Source organism: Cydia splendana, chromosome 18, assembly GCF_910591565.1.
Source record: "Cydia splendana chromosome 18, ilCydSple1.2, whole genome shotgun sequence".
Classification (NCBI taxonomy): domain Eukaryota; kingdom Metazoa; phylum Arthropoda; class Insecta; order Lepidoptera; family Tortricidae; genus Cydia; species Cydia splendana.
The window spans coordinates 16,747,727-16,769,900 of NC_085977.1; the positions used below are offsets into that span (position 1 = coordinate 16,747,727).

Here is a 22,174-nt window from a genome sequence, read left to right on the forward strand (position 1 = left end):
TCTGTATCTTTAGGTATTTAAATAAAAGTAAACAAGCAATTTGTACATTTTCGGGTAGTTATAACATTTATTGGTTAACCAACCAATTACAAAACCGCCTGGATGAGTCACCGAACGACCTGACCTTAACCTACATTATTTGATCATGTAATGTTTTTCATCTACCCTTAACTGGCTGAAGGAGCCATTTGAGGGTAGATTTTATTTACATTTATTGAAATACCTAAAGATATAGAGTATACGTATAAGTAACTTGTATTTCATTTGGAATCCTTGGTAATGCCACGACATCTAAATCGGTCAGCGCGACACAAATAAACATCACACATTTCTTTACATCGATAGCAACGACTGATTTGTGATCGGTACTATAGGACCAGAGTAATTATTTGAATAATGTAAGTAGAAAGGACAATTTAACTTAGTATTTGACCGATTTCAACATTTTTAAGGAGGGTAAATCAACTTTTTCTTAACACTCTTTGCAAGGGAATGCTCTAGAAGTCTAGACTGAGATGGCCAGTTCCTATAATTTCTTGTAGTTCTATATTTGGCTCCAAATTGTGCTCCAAAATTAAAAATATAATTTAAATTTTATAATGATTATATTGTTAGATTTTAGTTACATTGCGGACCATTGAGGTTACATCAACTCAGCCGACCGATCAAATAACGCAATGTAATGAAACTCGCATCGCACCGTCTAAATGAGCCCTTGGGCATATTTTACTGTACATTATTTTGTACAGTTTGTTTCGCTTCTCTGCCTGTTTAATCTTAACTGCATTGCGTATATTTTTAGCAAGAATTCAGCTTCAAAGTACTGAGGGGCTGGCCTTGAGTTGTACCCCACACATCGTGCAGTCAGCATCAGATATGTCGGAGCGGACAAGGTGCTCAAAAATATCTGAACACGTCTCTATTGTCAATTTGTCACTCAAATAATTGTTCTGCACGTGGAGACATCACTTTTCGTTAGATTATACTTTTGACGCGTAGTCTGGTCCGCTAGTTTTGATGTCCACTGTACTGTCGTAGGTACAGTCGCCATCAGATATATCGGAGCGGCCAAGGTGCTCACAAATATCGGAACACGCCTCTATTGTCAGGGCGTTAGAGCGCGTGTTCAGATATTGTGAACACCTTGGCCGCTCCTATATATCTGATGGCGACTGTACTTGCTGTAGGTAGGCACTTTAAACACAACGTATTACCTAGGAAGGTACATTATTAGTTTTTTTGTATGTCTTTCCCATCGGACATTTGGAATTTATCCGGCAATCCTAACAAATTACCGTTAAGTAATAAAGTTCAAAATCCACTGACAATTAATCAAACAACTTCGCAAATACTCGACAAAACGCTAATTCGAACTTCTGTCCGCTCAAATGACTCATACCTACTTTAAACTTTAACATTAGAAACGTCTTATGTCCACACAAATTGCCAGGCACTTACGCCCTTTTGTACAATCAAAAACTTTGCTCGGAAATAAAAAGTCTTATGTTTAAATGAATCCCACGGCGCTTACGTCGTTTTAAGCGAAGTTGGATAGAACTAGTGTTTAATAATAGAGATATATCATGTCTCCGCCATTCGCGATTCGTACTCGAGGCGAACTTTCAATTACGAAGTTGGACCTCTGTACCTGGAGTGTAGCCAGCGGTGTGGTGGTGACAGGCAACAGTAGGCCATCCTTTACCACATAGAATGAATAGAATAGAAATACATATTTTTATTCGTGAGCACAAACACAAAAAAAGAAAATTATACAAGCAGAGAAACATAAAAAAGGAGAAAGTGCCACGAAATGGTCTCACCTCAGCATCTTCAACGACTTCCAGCGCTGATCTTCCGATGAGACCATCCGGTGAAACAATCACGACAGGTAACATGACGCTTACGCTTACAGCGGCCACACTATGCTTCTCACACTACTCCTGGCTCTGCTCCTCGCGCTGCCGCGATGTTGCCCTCTCCGGCCACTCACTGCTCTACTTACTCGCCAATTTAATCGCAACGCTCCGCACTAGGTCTTGCCGGTCCTTTGACTCGTGCCAAAATACCGACAGTTATCTTACCTGCGGTGTGAATGCACCTTAGAATCTATACATTATAGAAATTAAGTAAGGTAAGGTGGGATAAAGACTGACATATGTAGTTTATGTTGCACGGGGCAAGACAAACAGTATGAAGATTCTATACAAGTGATAGTCTTATCCCGGTGATGGTCTTACCCCACCTTACCTTACCTAAGCCCCACTTGCACCATCCCACTAACGGTTTAGCTTAGCTATAGCTATGGGCTAGATAGATAGACAGGTTTAACCGGTTAACCCCGGGTTAGTGCATGGTGCAAGTGGCCCTAACAAGACTACAATGGGGTTGGAAACTGTCAAAGGTTTGCCTAGATGGCGCCATCATAGCTTGCCCCTTTTTCTATGAGATTTGGCTTAAAGAGCTGGCATCCAGGGTATTAAAAAAACAAAAATTTGACACAATTCTAGGGATTCACGGGGCAAGCTATGATGGCGCCATCTGCTAAAAACTTCCACCGGCCAACCCCATTGACATACTGTGTCTTTCTCCATTCAGCGCAAGTCCGATGCCGTATGAAATTCGAGAACTACCCGCATAAATCCTATTATTCAATCGAAATGCGACGACAGACCAATGTCACAGTTTTCTGACAAAGAACTTCAGAATCGCGCTTTATATTGGCCAGACACTATCAATATCATGAGTACCTAATAACATTACTTAAATAAATAACAGTACCAGTGATAGTGTAGGTACTGTAGGTAGTGATTGGTGAAGGAATAACGGCAAATAGGTACTTAATGAAATTAATTTAACTATCACGCTTCAGCATTGGAAATGACATTACTATTGACAGTGTAATGATTGAAATGATGGAATTACAAAAATTATTAAATTAGAATAGCATAATTTATTGGTGCTTCACCTGCGACAGTCTTTGTGCATTCCGAATTTTTGAGTTTCCTGGTTTTTTACCTAACAATAATTTGAGTCATGGCTATCCTATTTAAGAACTAGGTTGTTGATGATTACATACATCGGGGTTTTCGGTGCGGAAATGATTTCGTCCCCAATATTTACTATTATTATTTATATTTTGGGATTCACGGGCCTACAAATCCCGGTCTTTTAATAGGCTTGCGTGGGGATATAGATCCAACACGTAGAGGCCCCTTGGAGAGCTTTAATGTCATGTAGAACGCCTGCTGGAACCCGTTCACAGGCGCAACAATAAACACCCATGAACCGGTCGCAGCAGGCATTGGGACTATTGTAGAAAAAGTGAATAGTATACCGGTCTATGGATTGAAGTTTGGATGGACAATGAGACTGGGCTACTGTAGAGAAGTCCGGACACCTGCCATAACAATGCTAAAACACGTTATCGAGGCAGGTGGTGACTTGCCGCTGACTAGATGGGCCCCTGCAACTGCCGTCGCGAAGACGACCAGGAGCAACATCGGTGTGAGCGGCTCAGGGGTGTCGAGAGGTGTGCGCCGCTTTCTACCCAGTGGCTGTTACCTTATTTATATTATTTATAACATTGTTTATTGTAAAATAATTACCAAACTATGAATTAAACGTAGGTAGTAAGGTCCAAATGTGCTTAGAAATGTTAAATTAGTATCGTTTTTTTACAGTTTTTACCTGTTATTTGGCTAGTGTAAAACATTCCCGCACCGAAAACCGCGATATATAAAATTATGAATAAAATTAAATTTTCAGTTGAAATGTAGGTGAATGGGTTACAGGTTTATGGAATTTTTCAGCGGGATCCGAAAAGGAAATCGACGGTGGGCCTCAATTGGTCAAAAAATCGTACCATTGGTAAGTTCGACGAAACCACTTCTGGTCTTTTTTATAAAAAAAACTTTGTTCCTGGTTAACAATATTTGAACTATTTATAATAGTCTGAATTACGATTTAAACAACAATATCACAAATTTCCTTTCTCGGATTGTAAAATCTTTCAAAATTCTGATCATCGAGTACTTTATAATCATAATCTCTGTAGTTGAACAGGTCTTCCAACCGGTTCTTGGCGTTGAAGTCCCTCACAATAGTTATTACTGGCGGCACGCGGGGGGTTCTAGCTTCGGCAGAGAGGTTTGCGAAGTACTGGTCCTGAAAATAAAACGAAACAAAGGCATATAATAATATGTAAAATATCAAAAACACATGTTGAACAATCTTCCACTTAAAAATACGTGAGTGACCCACATATCTTTAAGTGGAAGATTGTTTGGCATGTTTCGCTTGCATAATCAGGAACTTAACCTTAGAATAAGGAACAAGATATTTGGTATTTAGTCGGATACTTACATATTTGGGGACAGTCTAGGACAGATTGCCCTAGCCACAGATTAAGCAGCAGAAGAGATTGTAATATGGGTAATATACGCAAATTGCTTACCTGTTGATCGGCCAAGAAGTTGACATCGACGATACTCCTGCCCCCGGCTTCCTGAAGCCAGGAATTCATCATGTCATCTTGCGAGGGCAACTCAAATTTACCCGCTGCTAATGACGCTGCGTAGTTTGCCTGCGGCCATATAACGATGCAGTTAAGACAAGTTTCCTGATGCGACGGCATTGCTGGGCAACTTAGCTGCGAATCTGCCGCTTCAGGAAATAACAACTATCCGAGACATCGACAGTCGCCTCGTGCCATATAAATACGCTGGTTAAAATAAAAAATACTCTATCTTAAGACACTTAATATATCGTTTCGTAACCGGATTATCTGTCTAAACTAGGGCTCGCGGTAGCGTCCGGGTTTCGTGTACCCGTCTCCGGGGCCCCGTTCTCGTGATACACGAAACCGGATTTGTGTTCGGAACGGGTAATTAGGATCCGTGTAATTAAGATCCGTGTACCCGTGTTACCCGTGTGTCCGGATCCACGGATACAAGGGTCCGGCCCGTTCTCGATCGGACGCGTTCTTTATAAGAGCGAAGAATGAAAAGTTTATAACGAATTATAACACATTACCAATAACAAGCAATACGAAAAAAAAACAGAACAACAACAACTAGATCCGGAGCCGAACGCAAATCCGGAGCCGAACGCACTACACGGACACGGACTTTGACGGGTTCGTGTAGTTCGAACCTTAGCACCGCCGGGGCTAAGAACACGGACGCACGGGTTGGCGTATAGCACGGATATCGGGAGCCCTAGTCTAAACTTTTCATCAACATGGCACGTGCTTCTACTTTAGACGTCAGTCTCCAGTCATGTAGACCTAACTCAACTGCACAATACTGACCTGCGCATCTAAAACCTTTGGAATTGTCGGCTTGGGCAACCCCAGCAGCACCATGCTAGGTCTCCGAATGTTCACCATGTGCTGATAGACCGGTAACACAAACTTTCGCGACACGGTCAGCCCGCAGCTCTCGTGTAGGAAGCTAAAGTCGAAATCGTACCCTGAAAATAGATATTCGGGACACGTATTTGCAATTCTAACTATAAATCTCTGGAGCCTCTTCCTTTTCAAATAAACTATTAGTACATCGTACCTGTGCATAGTATCACAACATCCACCTCCTCAAAGCTGTCATCCTGAAACACCACCCCACGCCTCGTGAACTTCTTAACATCAGGCTTCTTCACATAATTGGCCCCGAAGAACGGCTGGTTGTACTCCAAATGGTGGCTGTGAATCAGCCGCGAGCTTTGATTGGTCAGATGCATGGCCATGTCCAGGCCTGAAGGGCCAGCACCAATCAGGAGTATCCGAAGGTTTCTGAATGGCTCAGGGTCTTTGTATTTCTGAATGTGGATTATTTTTCCTGAAATGAAACAAATAAAGATGGTTAGCTGACGAAATCAGAACAATTAACTGAGATTTCTAATTTAAAAGTAGGTAAACAAGAGTTGTCATTACATGCCAGCTGAGGATCAGCAGCGACGTCATTGTTTCAAGTAAATAAATATTATATGACACGGCACTGAAATGTTGAGTAAATAAAAATAAAACCTATTTGGCTCTTGGCAGGGTAATCATAATGGGTCAATAATAGCCATGTTATTAATTTTAAGGTCTTGCCAGCCCATGGTATCAAAATTACCTTCGAATTTATCCTGACCCTCGAAATTAGGTATCTTTGGCAAACTCCAACGCCCAGTGGTGACTATCACGAAATCACAAGTCATTGTGCTGTTCTCCTTAGAGTCTGTCTTGATGTATGAGATCTCCCATTGGGTATCTGCCCATTTCACTAACGTCACTAAAGATCTGAACTGAAAATAAAAAAATATGTAAATTTACCTCCATATTCATAAACGTTTAAGTTGACAAGCCGATAATAATCGTTTGTCCCTTTCCATCATACCAATACGTCGGAAAGGGACAAATGATTATTATCGGCTTGTCAACTTTAGTAAACGTTTATGAATAAGGGGGTTAATCTTTAGGACTGGATTGGGTAGCCCAAATGTGACTGTAACGCGGCATTGGAAATTCAAATGTTTTCCTCAGAGCCTCCCTTAAAAGAAAGGTTTGCCGGGATACAATAGTCTATTCTTCTTTCCTGTCCTTATCCCATGATACAACATGTTTTTCTCTTTCATTCTCCTCTGTCTTTCGTCAGCTCAGCACTCACTCCTTTCTTTCTCATATCCTCTCTCACACAATCCATCCATCGGTTTTTGGGTCTACCATAAGTCAGGAAAGGGCCATCTTCTACATCTCGACTTCAGCTCTTTAGCAGCAGCTACTTGTGGTGTTATTTTAGCAATTTCCATGGTCTGTGACGAAGTATTGAACTTGCCAACTTAACCCTCTCTCACACAATCCATCCATCGGTTTTTGGGTCTACCATAAGTCAGGAAAGGGCCATCTTCTACATCTCAACTTCAGCTCTTTAGCAGCAGCTACTTGTGGTGTTATTTTAGCAATTTCCATGGTCTGTGACGAAGTATTGAACTTGCCAACTTAACTTCTGCAGATGTTAACTGTACTTACCTGTATGTATTTCTCTAAGTCGAATGCCTTGGTGAAGTTCTGTAGGTACTTGTAGAAGCAGGGTGCGGTTGGATACGATGGCGTGGTATCTGGGAAGGGCCAGTTAGCAAACTCCATGATCTGCCGAGGAGTGTTGGTCCTAAAAAAATAAATTCGTAATTTACTAAATTGGCTCTGTGAGTTGTAGACCTCGCGAACCCCCATTGCTTAGCCATTTTAAAAAAAAAAACTGAATCGATTTTTTTTTATTTAATCTTGAACCTGCTCACAAAATTTTTCGAGAATCGGTTGAGAAATGCGACCTTCCACTACGCATATACGCATCGGTCAAAAATTCACTGCAATATCAGTAACCTGAGCATGGCAGTAGGTATGTATCTCACGCACAAGATAAACTAGAGTTAGACCAAGAAAAGTCTGCAGAGATTTAGGTAGCCCACGCAGTGCAAGTGTTATTTTAAACGTCAAACTTCTTGTAATTCTGACGTATAAATAAACACTTGCACTGTGTGAGCTATCAAAATCGCAGCAGACTTTTCTTGGTCTAACTCTACCTACCCGTATTTTTCTGTATTAATTAGAAAGGAGTGGGTAGTCTAATGCATTGGAGCTAAGCCTACGGATATATTGGAATCACATAAAAACCATTGAAATACTCTAGAGTATACTCCCTCCGTTGCATCAAGGGTAGCAATGGTATTTTGGCAATATTTTTAAAGAAGCAACATAATGTTAAGAGTTGAAAACATGGCTTACGTTGCATACTCTAAGCACGGTTACGTGCAGGAGATTTCACTGCACACTGATGGTTTCAAGTAGTATCCTCCTAAGGCCCAAGGTCCTACCTATAGTATACTCGTACTTATTCAGTTCGATGAAATTTAAATCATATTCAATTGGAATAAAGTCGCATTTGTTTTGTTTCGTTCAATTTTCAAACAAAACCAAAATCAACTCTATTCCCTGCACTATAGGTTCAAATTTCAGTGGCAAATTCTGGATTTTTCATTTGAATGGCTCGGTCTTAGGAGGGTATGATGCATCTGGTATGGTTTGTACTTTTGTAGTTTTGTTAGTATAGTTTGATGTGTAGATATGATTCCTTAGCTAATTATTAACCTCAGTTGCTTATAAACTCCTGTCAACGGTGGCAAGCCATCCTCTTCCAAATCAGTCTGCAACCTCCAGTTACCACCAAGGCTCCGTTGTGCTTCTAGTAGGGAAAACTGGACGCCATGTTGTTTTAGGTAGCGCGCAGACGCGAGCCCGCCGTAGCCGGCGCCGATCACGCATGTTCGTCGAGACAGCTGAAACAGCATAACGGCTCGGCCACGACATTGAGCGACTTGCGACGGCGGCAGCGATAACCATAGGTTTGAGCGGGACACAGCGATCGGACCTTTTGTTCCCTATGGTTGTCGCTGCCGCCGTCGCCAGTCGCGTAATGTCGTAGCCGAGCCGTAAAGGTATTTACCGTTTGGATTTAGACTGTACCAGCATTACTGCAGCAGTATTGCATCTCGATAATACTGCCGACTGTATTACAGCCGCAAATGTCAAAAATCCAGGCAGCAACATCGATTTTGACATTCTGTCGTTTCATATAGTTATTATATATTTAAAATAAATAAGTATTAAATTAAGTATGTAGTTGTAATTTATTGTTTATATGTGACGTTCCATGGCAATCTCATGGCGGCTGGCGCTTACGCTGTTATTCACGCTCCTATACGAATACGCTTCTACGCTTCACTTTTGCACCTTACTCCTTTGTAATAAGGCGAAAAATGTAAACATATCTTTGACGTCGACTGTACTTACCTTTTACCCCTGGGACGTCACATATAGTTTTTACTTAGTTATTCCTGTATTTTATATTCTTAGTCTAACGTGTTTAATAAAATCACTCTTTATTATAAAACCGTTTACAAAAATGCTCATTATTAGTGATATGACATTATTACAAATAATTAATACAAATATTCTATCTGAAAACTTCATGGAGGTTTATACCTGTGCCCTGTTTAGGGCTTGTGCACAAATCACACGAGGTTCGATACGGGAGGGGGGGTCACGAAAAAATCACGATAGACCAAGTTGAGGGAGGGGGATATAAGGAAACCTCACGTGTATTTTACTACAGTGAACGAAACTAAGAAAAAAAAACCTACCACATGAGTAGATACTGTTTCTCGGTTTCGTTAAACATAAATCTTCACTCTGCACTTCAAAATAGCGAGTCTATTTAACGAAAATATAAAAATAAACAATATTTTCTACATAATACTATTTATCTTAAAATTAGGTCGAATGAAAAAAAAAACAAAAAATACACGTGAGGTTGTGTGGGGGGAGGGGGGTAGCCAAAAACCTCACCAAATATCACCAAGGGGAGTGAGGGGTGAAAAGTAGCCGAAAACACCTCGCGTGATTTGTGCACAACCCCTTATCAAAAGCTTGTAACTTGTAATACAAGTGGAAGTCCCTTTCTAACAAAAGCTGTCAAAAAGGAACTTCCACTTGTATTACAAGCTACAAGCTTTTTATAAACAGGGCAATGATGTATAAATAATTTTGCCTAATTTTAACATTCTTATTTAAATGCTCAATTGTAGTTCGTTTTTTTTAGCATTAGAAAGAACTTGAAAGAAGGTAAGCGATCTTGACATGTCTTTTAATTCAAAAAACGCTTTTGAAAAATCAGTAACTATTACATACTTATGAAAGCAGAAGAATACAAATGATCGTATTAGATTCATAATTGTTCCATATTTGCCATCAATTATTTTTAAATCCTATTGCAATAGGAGGGGCCTATGTCCAGCAGTGGACGAGAGTAGGCTGATGATGATATGATGATTTTTAAATCGTGATTTTCAATAAAAATACACATCAAGATTGTTTACCTTATTTCTAATGCTAAAAAAACGAACTATAATTTTAAAGAACTTACCTCTGTTACACCATCCTTTGCTTCCAAAATCAAGATAACAATGGATAACACTATCACGTGTTTAAACCTAGCCATTGCTTCACTAACTCGTATTTATTAAAAAAAAAACTCAAAAACTAACACAGCGTTTGATCCGGACAAAATTTTAACAAAACTCACAAAACACGAACAAACAACTTTTGGAGTAGGTACTTAATCATCAGAAATCGGACAGATTGGCGTCATTGGTCGCAATAATGTGGACATGACTTCAAATTTCATTAAATAATTAATCATTTAATTAATTTAATTATTTTTTTACCTGAGATAAAATTTTGTTCCCTAGTCAATAAATAGCACTTTAATATAGTTTTGATATAAAAAAATGAGTATCTACAGAAAATTTGAATAACATACTCAATTTTTTTTCTTTAATGAATTTACATTACCTATAAGACATCTTTGTGTTATTTATTGATTAGGTATCAAAATTAAACCTCAGGTAAGAAATTAATTAAATGATTAATTATTGAATCAATTTAGGAGTCATGTCCACATTATTGCGAAAAATGACGACCATTTGTCCGACCTCTGCTAATCATCCTAAATGTTAATTGACCACTCTTGAACCTTGTTGCTAAGAGATAAGGTTTATGTTAAGAGTGTCGCTGTTACCCAGGTAGACAAACTACTTTGGTTCGACCTTGATTGTTAAAGTCATAATAAAAAAACCGGTCAAGTGCGACTCGGACTCGCGTTCCAAGGGTTATAAATAAATAAAATAAAATGCGTTTATTTTCAGACAACAAGGTTCATAGTATTGTTAGTACGTACTTAAAATAACAAATATAAACTAAAATTACAACTTAAAATTAAGAACTAAAATTATTAATACTAAACTAATAGGTACTACAACTAAAATGAGTTAGTATTACTTAATTTAATAACAAAAAATCTAAAACTAAAAGCCCTGCATGACAGCCGTGCGAGCGGTTCACCGAGGCGCACGCACAATCGGAGCATGCAGCTCGTTAAACCTGCCGAGCACGGCGCTGTCCTGCCTCCCGGCCACGACCTGTAGGAGACTGTTGGGGCTTCCCCTAACCCGTCTGATGAGCGACGCGACTTTGTTGCGCATGAGCGCATAGAAGTCATCAATGTGCGCGTCGGCAAACATGCCTGACGCGTTGCAGTAACGAGGAAGCCCCACCATCGCCCGGAACAGGTTATTATACAATATTCGAAGGGTAAGGGTACGCTCTTTATATAGTTGGTCCACAGACTGCTGGTGTAGAAAGTTTGGCAGTATGCCTTAAAAAGCGTGACCTTGACCTCAAGTGAACAGCCAGCAAATCTGCGAACCAGCATGTTCCCTCTTACAGACAAAGCCCTTCGTTCTCTTTCGATGTCACCATCATCCTTTAACTCCTCATTTACAATGTGCCCAAGGTATTTAAATTGCGAGACTCTCTGCAATGGCGAGCCATTGAGATATACTGGAGGAACAACTGCTGGCGGCTTATTTTTGCCTTTAAATACCAAGAGCTCACTCTTTTTGGAGTTGTATATTAACCCATGCTTTTCAGCATAAGTCTCACAGATCGCAATTAATTTACGCAAACCCCCAATCGTGGGCCCCAACAGCACCATGTCGTCTGCGTAGCTTATGTTATTAAAACAAACTCCGTCCACATGACATCCAACATAGGTGCTGCTGAGTTCCTCGATCAGCTGATTCACGTAAATGTTAAAGAGCCTAGGAGAAGTTAGACCCCCTGCCTTACCCCGCATTCAAGCCCATACTGGTCAGACAACGAGTTTGCCCATTTAACATTATTTGTTTGATGTTGGTACCAGTACGACAGTATGCTTATGAGCTCGGCAGGGACACCCGCATCCTCGAGCTTCGCCCACAGGACGTCATACGACACTAAAGGGGCCCACTGATTAACAGTCCGCCGGACGGTATCGGCCTGTCAGTTGTTCGGAACTGTCAAAATTTTGTTCTAACTGACAGGCTGGCATCGTCCGGCGGACTGTTAATCAGTGGGCCCCTTAAGTCGAAAGCCTTCGACAGGTCCAGGAAATAAGCGTACACAGGGGTTTTACGGTCCAGGTAGTACTTAACTGTGTTTTTTAGAGCCAGTATAGCACTCTCAGTCGACAGACCCTCACGAAAGCCAAACTGTGCATCGTGGAGCTTAGTGTGTTTACTGAGATGCCGGTCCAGCACACTATCAAAAACTTTCGCTATTACCGTAGCCAGTGAAATAGGCCTGTAATTACCCTTGTCCGCTATGTCTCCTGTTCCGTTCTCCACTATCGACACAACCAGTGTTCGCATTAAGTCCCGTGGGAGGTACGAGTGACTTAAACATAAATTAAACAGCAAGGTCAGCACTCGCGGTAGGTGCGGTCCGGCATGTTGCAGGTGCTCGATACTGAGCCCGTCGTGGCCAGGCGACTTCCCCCTCTTCATGTTCTTAATTGCATCTTTAATTTCTTTGCAACTTAAGACGAGGCGTTCGCCCGGCCGCGCAGGCCCCCGCTCGCGCACCTGCTGCACCGACCCTAGAGGCGAAGTCACCCTAAAGTGATCCTTAAACAGATTTGCAATTTCAGATGTTTATGTAACTCCATTGATACTAATAGGTAAACTTTTATTTTTATTCAACTTCTTAGTACCTTTCCAAAATTTAGAAAACTGTTTTTGAAAATGATGAGATGCTAATTTATCCAACTCGAGTTGTTCCTGCTGTTTGACGCACCATTTTAACTTTGATTTGAATATTTTACGTTTATTTCTCATATTCTCAAAAACAGGTCCCCTATTAGGCTGACCGTACGCAATCCAGGTCTTAAAAGCATGCCTAGCCTGCGCGTGCGCCTCCTTGACATACTGATTCCAACCCTGTACACCCCGCGCCTTCTTATTACGCGACACAATATTTTTACCACGTACGGCTGCCTCACACAGTGTACAAACAATTTTCGTATACATAATATCTGTAATAAGTTGTTTATGTAAGGAATCATTGCAACATTTATCTGCGCATAAGGAAAATTCTGGCAATAAATCAATAGACTTTAATATATCATTACAATATTTTGTATAGGTATCAATTTCTTGTGCCTTTCGCTCACCCCAAAATACATCATTATGAGTGGACGACTTAAATGTCATAAGTACATTACTCAATTTTTAACAACCAATGTATTTTTTTTCGGGATGTACCGACTAGTCGCCGACTAGTCGGGAAAGCCGACTATCCGGCCACATTTGTAGTCGGCGATTAGTCGGCGACTAGTCGGCAAAAATGGCCGATTAGTCGGCACTTTATTAGTGCAAGAAAAACAGAAAAAAAAGAACTCAACAGTCAATATTTACCATATGTTTTATGTATATTTTACTAAAATACCTATTCAGGGTGCATAATTACGAAAACTTTTGTTCATATAATTGACCGTTAGATCGTTATCGTATGTTGGTGGGATGGTGTTTTCCTCTACAGGTCGATATCAACTGATTCTCGTGTAATTTCATGGGCAAGTTCGATAGTTAAATAATTTTATTATTATTCAGTACTAGCTTTAGCCCGTGACTTTGTCTGCGTGGAATTAGTGATAGCAGCTAAAGTATAGCGCCTGGATAATGCTAATAGCAATCATTCAATTCGCGCATTGCTTACTTCAATTATTAGGCATTTCATTAACTCTTTCAATTCCACCCCCCTTTGCACTCTTCAGGGATGATTTCCGACAAAAACTATCCTATGTCCTTCCCCGGGATTCAAACTATCTCTATACCAAATTTCAAGTAAATCGGTTTAGCGGCTTAAGCGTGAAGAGGTAACAGACAGACAGACACACTTTCGCCTTCATAATATTAGTATGGATAGTATGGATTTGTTTTTTTTTAATGGTGGAGCCATGGCGATCTATTAATGTTATTGCAAAATTTAGAGACTTAGACAGGGCACGTTGATCGTAAAGACGCTGACCACAGGGGATAGGTTCTTAACTGGCGACTACGTACGGGAAATAGAGCCTTGGAAATACCTCCTACAAGCTGTACTGACGATCTGCTCAGGATCGCAAAATAAAAGAAAGACAGGAATTGAACGAGAATTCTTGTGATAGGTCTTTGAAGCTGTAGAGAACACCAAGCTAATATGATGAAATAGCGCAACCAAAGGAGTAAAACTATTGTTTTTCACCTGAACGATACGAAACCAATGATCTGGCCGACTAGCCGACTAGTCGGCCGACTAATCGGCCATTCGAGCGCCGACTAGTCGGCTAGTCGGCTAGTCGGCCAAATCAATAGTCGGCACATCACTAATTTTTTTATGTGGAATTTGAATGAAATGTCTTTAAAAAATTCGGATCTAAAACTAAGTCATTAAGCCCGACTCACGCTTGACTGCACATTTCTAATAGGTTTTCCTGTCATCTATAGGTAAAGAACTATTTTGTGTGTATTTTTTTCAAAATTTTAGACCCAGTAGTTTCGGAGATAAACGGGGGAGAATGGTCGCACAGACAGACAGACAGAAGCACGAGTGATCCTATAAGGGTTCCGTTTTTTCCTTTTGAGGTACGGAACCCTAATTAAAATAATAATCAGGCGTATTCCGATTTTAATAACAGGTTTCGCTTTATAAACCCACAACCAATTTATCCAATATTATAAATAGCAAGACCCAGATCACGTAGTCCGGATGGGGGAAGATCGCGCAGTCTGGAGGGCGTACTCTGGAGTACCAAGTGGCCGAAAACCGTCTGGACGCCCTAGGTACCACTGGAGAGACGAAGTACAGACCTTTAGCGAACTCTGCGCCGTCGACTGGACAGAAACGGATTTGGACAGAGTAGCATGGCGGTCTTTGATGTCGGAGGCCAAGATCCACTTCGGGTCGTTGCGCGCAGCAGTAAGTAGTAATACCCAACCCAGATCAAACTATTCCGCAAAACAAACTAAATCTAAATCTAAAAACAATACACTCTTTTTTTTGGGCAGTCGTGTAAAAAGTTACACACCCCGATCCCATCACCGCAGGTCATTTCCCTATCTATTTCCAAACACGACCACGGAGGCCGATTCAGGTTTAGTAATTTGATATGGGTTTGAGTTGACGCTTTTCGGCCGCAGTGCAGAATTATATAAATATATTTACAATTATTTACTACTTTCACGAACAATGAGAGTTTTTTTAGACTGTTGAATTTGTAACAGAATTTGAGTTTTTAGGGTTCCCTACGTCAAAAGGAAATAACGGAACCCTGATAGGATCACTGCATGCATCTGTCTGTCTGTCTGTCTATCTGTCTGTCAGTGGTTCTGACTGTCTGTCCGTCTGTCACAGCTTATTTTCTCCGAAACTACTGGACCAATTAAATTGAAATTTAGTACACATATGTAAGTTTGTGACCCAAAGACGGACATTGTAACGTAACAGAATGGAGCCAACTTGGATTACACTAATTTAACCAAATGAAGGTATTAAGACGATTTCCAGCTTGCTGGGAATTAATTCCAAAAAAAATCTAATTTAACCGGACTATTATTGTTGTTTAAATTTTATGATTAATTCTTTATTTTAAAATGATATTTGTAATTTATTGTGTTTAAGGACTGTTTGTCTAAAATAAACGCATTACATTACATTATTGCGCGTGTGATGTCCCATGGACAATGTCGTATCAAAATAAGACGTAAACTTTATTAATTTCTTGATACAGAATCGGACCCACGCTATTTGTTTTTGCGCCAATCGATATCGTGTTTAAACTACACTGCGGTTATTACAAAAAGAAAATGGCGGTGGCAAAAACTATGGGAAATATTGCTTACGTGTAATTGCATTGATGGATAATACTTTATAGGTTACGACACTCACGACTTGATTACGACCTTATCCCCTTATTCATAAAACTTTACGGGCCTGATTTAGTTAGATTATGTTTTATCGATTTGAAAAAAAGATCCATGCAGACATAAAAGACATTTGGACGCTAAAATAGGATCCACACTCAGCATAATGCCGCGCCAAACCGTGGCGCTGGTTTTCTGTGGGGACCTGACTTAAACTAAAGTTGATGGCGATACGTAATTACATTTATTTTATTAACTTTATTGCACATAAAATTATAAGTACAAATGGCGGACTTAATGCCATAAGGCATTCTCTACCAGTCAACCACTGTTTATAGTGTTTAGTAGTACCAATGTATATAAATTGTATGTAAATAAATGATTTTTAATGTATTAGGTATTAGAGACTCACTCTGCAGGTTTGCAAATGGCCGTGTCACGTGAATCGTGACTATGTCGCCACGCTTAAAAGACCCTGTTCTTTAAAATTACAGGTTGTAGGCAATATCGAAGCCTACAATTAAGCGACAGTTCTTAGACAGCCGTTACGTCACGCGACAAGGATATTTCTTTTAATTTCGTAATTAATGAGTACGATTACGATGTTACGATAGACAATGTCGTTAAAACTATTCTTAGACTAGTGGCTCTGTGAGCTGTAGACCTCGCGAGCAGAGCTTGAAATAACATGGTGCTAAGAGCTTTAAATACACCGTGTTTTTTTTGATTTCCGTTAATTTCAAGGGTGCATTCCTGAGCTTAAATCAAGTAACTTTCTCAAAGACACCGATGTTCTAATTAAGTCCATTTCGGAGATAATCCATAATTTATTTTTTTACTATAAGGCCTCTACAAGCGTGTACACTTGCCTTAGGGCCGGCTTACATATTGATTAGTGTTTAGAATGAGTTCATACATTTGCTACTAAACTTAAGTACAATCTCGGTCGATTGATGTACGAAATGACATTGATACGTAGGTTGCCCTGAAAGTTTCGGGAATGGGACACTTAGAAATAACATAATAGAAACAGGCATATAATTTATAAAAATGTAACTCTTTATAAAACTTTTAAGGTATATTCCATTTGGTTGTCATTTGTATTTAAGAATTACTGGCAATTTGAAAATTGTATGTCGAACATTATTTGAATTTTTGGCCAAGTGATTTTTCGGATCATATTTTTAAACGGTTTTCAATATGCCCTCAGCGAACAAATAAAAGTTACAATGGGCTTCTGTTATTTTTTTATGAACTAGAGTTCATCGTACGCTCGTTTGCAGTTAAAATTAAATATGAAAGTCACTTTCATTTTATCCCATGGGTGATCTTAAAGAAGCATGTCATTCCAAAGCGACGTCAAAAATTAAAATCGCATTTGTGCTGTTAATTAAAAAGACTGCCAAAAAAGTTGCATATCGGCAGATTTCGACATTCCTAAATATTCATATGACAACAGTAAAAAAATCTTTTATATATATATATATATATGTAAAAAAACTTCAATTCCGTTGGCTACTCCACGAATTTCATACAAAACCACTAAGGCCCCAAAATCGCCATACAAAAAGGACTTTGGGATTATGAGCCGTGTGCATTACAGAATGATTACTTTCAAAAGAAAATTTATATGCGTGGTCAGTTTGAGTTTAAGTATGCATTACAATAAAGATTGACTGTCTAGATGCGACAGTTTTCTCTATTCCCGAAACTTTCAGGGCAACCTACGTATGTCACAGATTTCAATTGTTTGGTTGAGTTAAATGTAATGCCCGTGTTACAACAACGCTATATGCTACATTTAATTACTTTTTAAACAAAAAAAAAACAAAAAAGAAAACAAAAAAAAACTTTTTTTTGAAAATTAACTATGCCATTTAGTTCTTATAAACGTACTTAACTATACCCCGAAGTTAACGGAATTCAATAAAAACACGGTGTATAGTAAATTAAAGAAAAACAATACGAAATTTATGTGTAAAAAAATACAAAAAGTTATAATATCCCAGCATACAATTACTGGGGATCGAACCCAGACCCTCTGTGCAAACAGAAAAAGCGAACGTTTACAAACTGAGCCAAATAGTTCTTAGATGGGTTGACGAAATTTAGCTACTCCTTCTCAAATTAAAATTAGTTAAAATTAAATATCTAAATACCGCCTAAACCAGCGATAATTTTTTTCTGCATTTTTTGCTATTAACTCTGTAAACATGTCTCAAAAAGAAAAAAGTCTTACGATATCGATACGACTATTTGTTTAGGCGCCAGGTATCACGACTCCGCCATTTTTAAAAATTTCCAAAAACCGGATTGACAAAAAATTTTTATTTAGTCATAAAATTCGGTCACAAAATTTCACGAGAATCGGTTAAGAATTGCGACCTGTAGAGGAGAACATCCGGACATACGAAAGCAAAATGCCCGAGTCAAAACGTAGACCTTCGCTTCGCTTCGGTCAACAAGAGGTTAAGACTAGAGGCCGCCACTTACTATTTGTTTTTAACCGACTTCAATTTCATAGAAGGAGGAGTTTCTGTATTCGATTGTGGCTATGTTTTTTTTTATGTATGTTCACCGATTACTCCGAGACCCGTGGGTCGATTTAAGTAATTATTTTTTTGTTCGAGAGAAGGTACTTCCAAGGTGGTCCCACATTAATCTGGTGCTGTTCTGATGATGGGATCCATGAGGAATTGAGGGAACTCCTCAATTTTTCAAAGCATATGTATGGTGATTTGGGTGTTTTCTTAAGCAACTCGAGCATTTTCTCTCGAAAAGCACCAATTTGATGAAGTGGACCTGATAATGATGATTGTTTTGATGACAAATCACCTAATAGTAAGCAATTACCGTCATCCATGGACATTTGCAACACCAGAGGGGTTATAGTGCGTTGCTGGTTTTTAGGATAGGAGTACGCTCGTATTCTTAAGGTTTGAAGATCGTAACCGTTCGGAAATACCACGGGCGATATTTCATTCCACAGAATGGAAGACCAGAAGGCATGGCTTGTGAAATTAGACTAAAAGAAGTTAAGGTGGAATAAATAAACTCACATAAATAAATATATACATACAAACATGAACGCTGAAAACAATACACTCTTTTTTTTTTGGGCAGTCGTGTAAAATATTAAAAAGTCAAAAATAAATATTACAAATTAGATCAAAAATTACATACAGTGTACAGTCACCTGCAATATTATGTTACACAACGAAGGCCGCAAAGATATCTGACACGATCTTATTTGTAGAGCCATAAGAGCGTGTCACATATTTTTGCGGCCTTCGAAGAGTAACATATTTTTGCAGGTGACTGTACATCAGGCGGGCCGCACGCTGGTTTGCCACCATCGGGATATAAAAAAGCGTAATAAGTCGTCCATCCAAATAAATACAAATGTTCCCCGACACACCTCCAAAACAGACGGCGCCTGTCAGTCCTTTCAACTTCGCAACAAAAATAAATGCTCAGAAACAAACGTACGTATTTTTGTTGGCACCACAGACATGTAATTATATAGACCGCAATTCTTCGTAATTTGTTTGCAATACATATAAGTCTAATGTTTGATTTTATATCTACATTGTGCAATTAAGATCAGCATTCGGTACCTATACGTAGAAGTCCTATCTAAAAATCACAGGCGCAACAATAGACATCCATGAACCGGTCACAGCAGGCATTGGGACTATTGTAGAAAAAGTGAACAGTATACCGGTCTATGGATTGAAGTTTGGGTGGTCAATGAGACTGGGCTACAGAATATATTATTATTAAAACTACTACATAACATTTTAATAAGAATTTATGGAATCGCGTTAAAACGGGCCAGTCAGAAAATATTAGTAGTGTTTTCGCATCAGAATACGAGTAGGTATCATACCTACTACTAATAACGAGAATAATAATATCTACATCTTCAGCTTATCTAACATGGTACATAGTAAACCAGTAATGAATACACTGAATGTCAGAAGAATTTAAATTGTTCATAATTTTGAAGGAGTTGTGTCGTTTAGCAGTTGTCAGCCGTTTCGGCACCCGACAATGGTAACCGGGGTATGAAGCATTAATCTCAGCCTTCGTTTGAGATTATCATTTGTAAGACACACCGGTTTCTGGTGAGGTAAACATGGTTCTTAGAAAATAAAGAATTTAAGCAAGTGAAACTAGGCGATCATCCAAACCTACACATCTAACTAAACTAAACTAGCCTTTCAAAGATAGCATACATAATTTGGGACGGGTATCGCCGTGGCCGGGTCAGTGATTAGGACGTTAACTGCGTAAGCTGAAGACGCGGGTTCGATTCCCATCTCGACCACCGGTGGTCACTTTCTGCCCGATTCGAACTTTAAGTTACGTCAAATGTGACGTTTCTTCAAACAAAAACGTCACTTTTGACACTGACACATCTAATCCATATCGTTTCTAAATCTATTCATTGACGTATCTCAAAGTTCGAATCCGGCCGTTTATCTTTAGTGTATAGGCGATCATGTTTTGGGCAATTGTAGTTAGTTGTTTTTTTGTCTAATATATAATGTATACTGTGTATAATGTGTATACTGTGTGTAGGTAAATTTAGTAAAACTTATAAGGTAAAGTGGATGATGTAGTGCATAATTATTTTCCATCATATTTTCAAGGACGTATCTTGCTATTTCAGTCAGTCTCGGTACAAAAAGTGCTGAGGTTGACTGAAGTAGCATGACAAATACGAACATTTCCGAGAAGATACGATGGAAAACAATTACACACTACATCTGTACAACGAGTAGCTCTTTCAGGCTCTATGAGCTGTGTACTGTATGTGAACCCCCATGGCTCCACCATTATGAAAAACTTTCCAAAAGCTGAATCGAAAATACCATCCATTTTTCAACCTGCTCACAAAAATTGATTGAGAAATGTGAGCTGAAAAGGTAAATAGCCAAAGAGAGCCGGACAAACACTTTAGAGGTTATTCTCGAGATTTGTGCCTGAGGCGTCTAAACTCCGTCAAACCATACTAAATGTATGAAAAGTTTGACGGAGTTGAGTCCGACCGCAGTCATAATTTGAGAACGATTGTTGAATGACACGTTTAACGCTCGTTCGGTGAAATATTTATGTTTCTTGGAAATCAATTGTCGTTTTCAAAAATCCGTCATATTACTCAGTCGACTGCACCACACAACCCTGTGTCCCATTGTAATTAATTCAAAGAAAATGAACAAACAGTAGATAGAATCCGAGCGTGATTCGAGAACAATTATCATACACACACAACGCTAGCGCGTTTGTTATTTTGTCCTAGGGGAAAAATGTTTTGATAACTGTTTCAGCTGAAGAGTTGAGTTTTCGGAGAAATGCTGATTTTAAATAAAACATACAGCGTAGGATAGAAAAACTTATCTATAGAAGGTTTACATTTACACTTAAAAGACTAGTTTGGCAGAAAATATCAATATCTAATAGAGTTCGTCTAAGCTAACCCTGCACCGATATTGTAGTGAAAAATCATGACAATGCCAGTAGGGTGACTACTATTTATAAGGCCTCTCCATAGTAATTGGCCACTCTAATCAAATCAGAAAGAAACAAGGCAATAAAAGTTATTGTTAAGAGTGGCCCATTACTATGGAGTTGCCAATAACTATACTATGCAAGTATGCAGTCACCTTATAGGTATAGATAACATAATATATTTTCATATGAATTTGGCGTTTATGGATTGACATTCACAATGTCGTTTAAGTATAGCATCACATGTCATAAACCTATTGGAATAAAAAAAGGAATTTATTTCAGACAACTTTTTGGGTCCATATTTTGTTATTAAACATTTCAGAACTTAAAAATTTAACTTACAACTAACTTATAATGATCCGCTCAAAACTTTTGCCTAGGAACCTAATACGTACCTTTAGGAAATAGCGATATCTGTTTTGAGTTCAGCAATTATTATATTATGGTATTATGGTTGTTTACGGGTCTAACGGGTTTATAGTAGTGAAAAACTCCAATTTATAAAATAATAGGTTTAATCTTCCTTACGGTAAATGAATATATAATATTTGACACGGAAAAAAAAACAAAAGACGATACGCTAACTTTTTATAGGTAAAAATTATAAGCTGCCAGTCTCTGCGGAGGTTCAATTCAGCTTTCTTGCGAACATGCCCCCGGGCGTTGAAAGCTAGCCTTTCAACCAGACTAGCTTGTTGTCACTGGCAGTGGACAAATTTTACTGAAGGACCTGCGAACTAGTCCTCCCGCGGTCCTTATATCTGCCACTCTGGTAATGCCATCGCTTCCAGGATGAACAGCGACGACGCGACCCAATTTCCACTTCAAGGGTGGTAAGTTG

At 39.1% G+C, this 22,174-nt stretch overlaps 1 protein-coding gene and 1 long non-coding RNA gene across 2 annotated transcripts in view; one reads left to right on the top strand and one right to left on the bottom strand.

The window, feature by feature from the left end:
- Positions 1 to 22,174, top strand: part of LOC134799169 (uncharacterized) — a 238,318-nt gene continuing 216,144 nt past the window's right edge. The window contains exon 1 of the long non-coding RNA XR_010145341.1: positions 1 to 73. This is a non-coding gene — a long non-coding RNA (uncharacterized LOC134799169). The remainder of the gene's footprint in view (positions 74 to 22,174) is intronic.
- LOC134799666 (senecionine N-oxygenase-like) lies at positions 3,964 to 8,328 on the bottom strand. Its single transcript, XM_063772107.1, has 7 exons — positions 8,129 to 8,328; positions 7,010 to 7,148; positions 6,114 to 6,285; positions 5,562 to 5,834; positions 5,309 to 5,469; positions 4,454 to 4,582; positions 3,964 to 4,164 (listed from the first exon to the last, which is right to left on the bottom strand). The coding sequence occupies exons 1-7, from the start codon at positions 8,326 to 8,328 to the stop codon at positions 3,964 to 3,966; spliced, it is 1,275 nt and encodes a 424-aa protein (XP_063628177.1).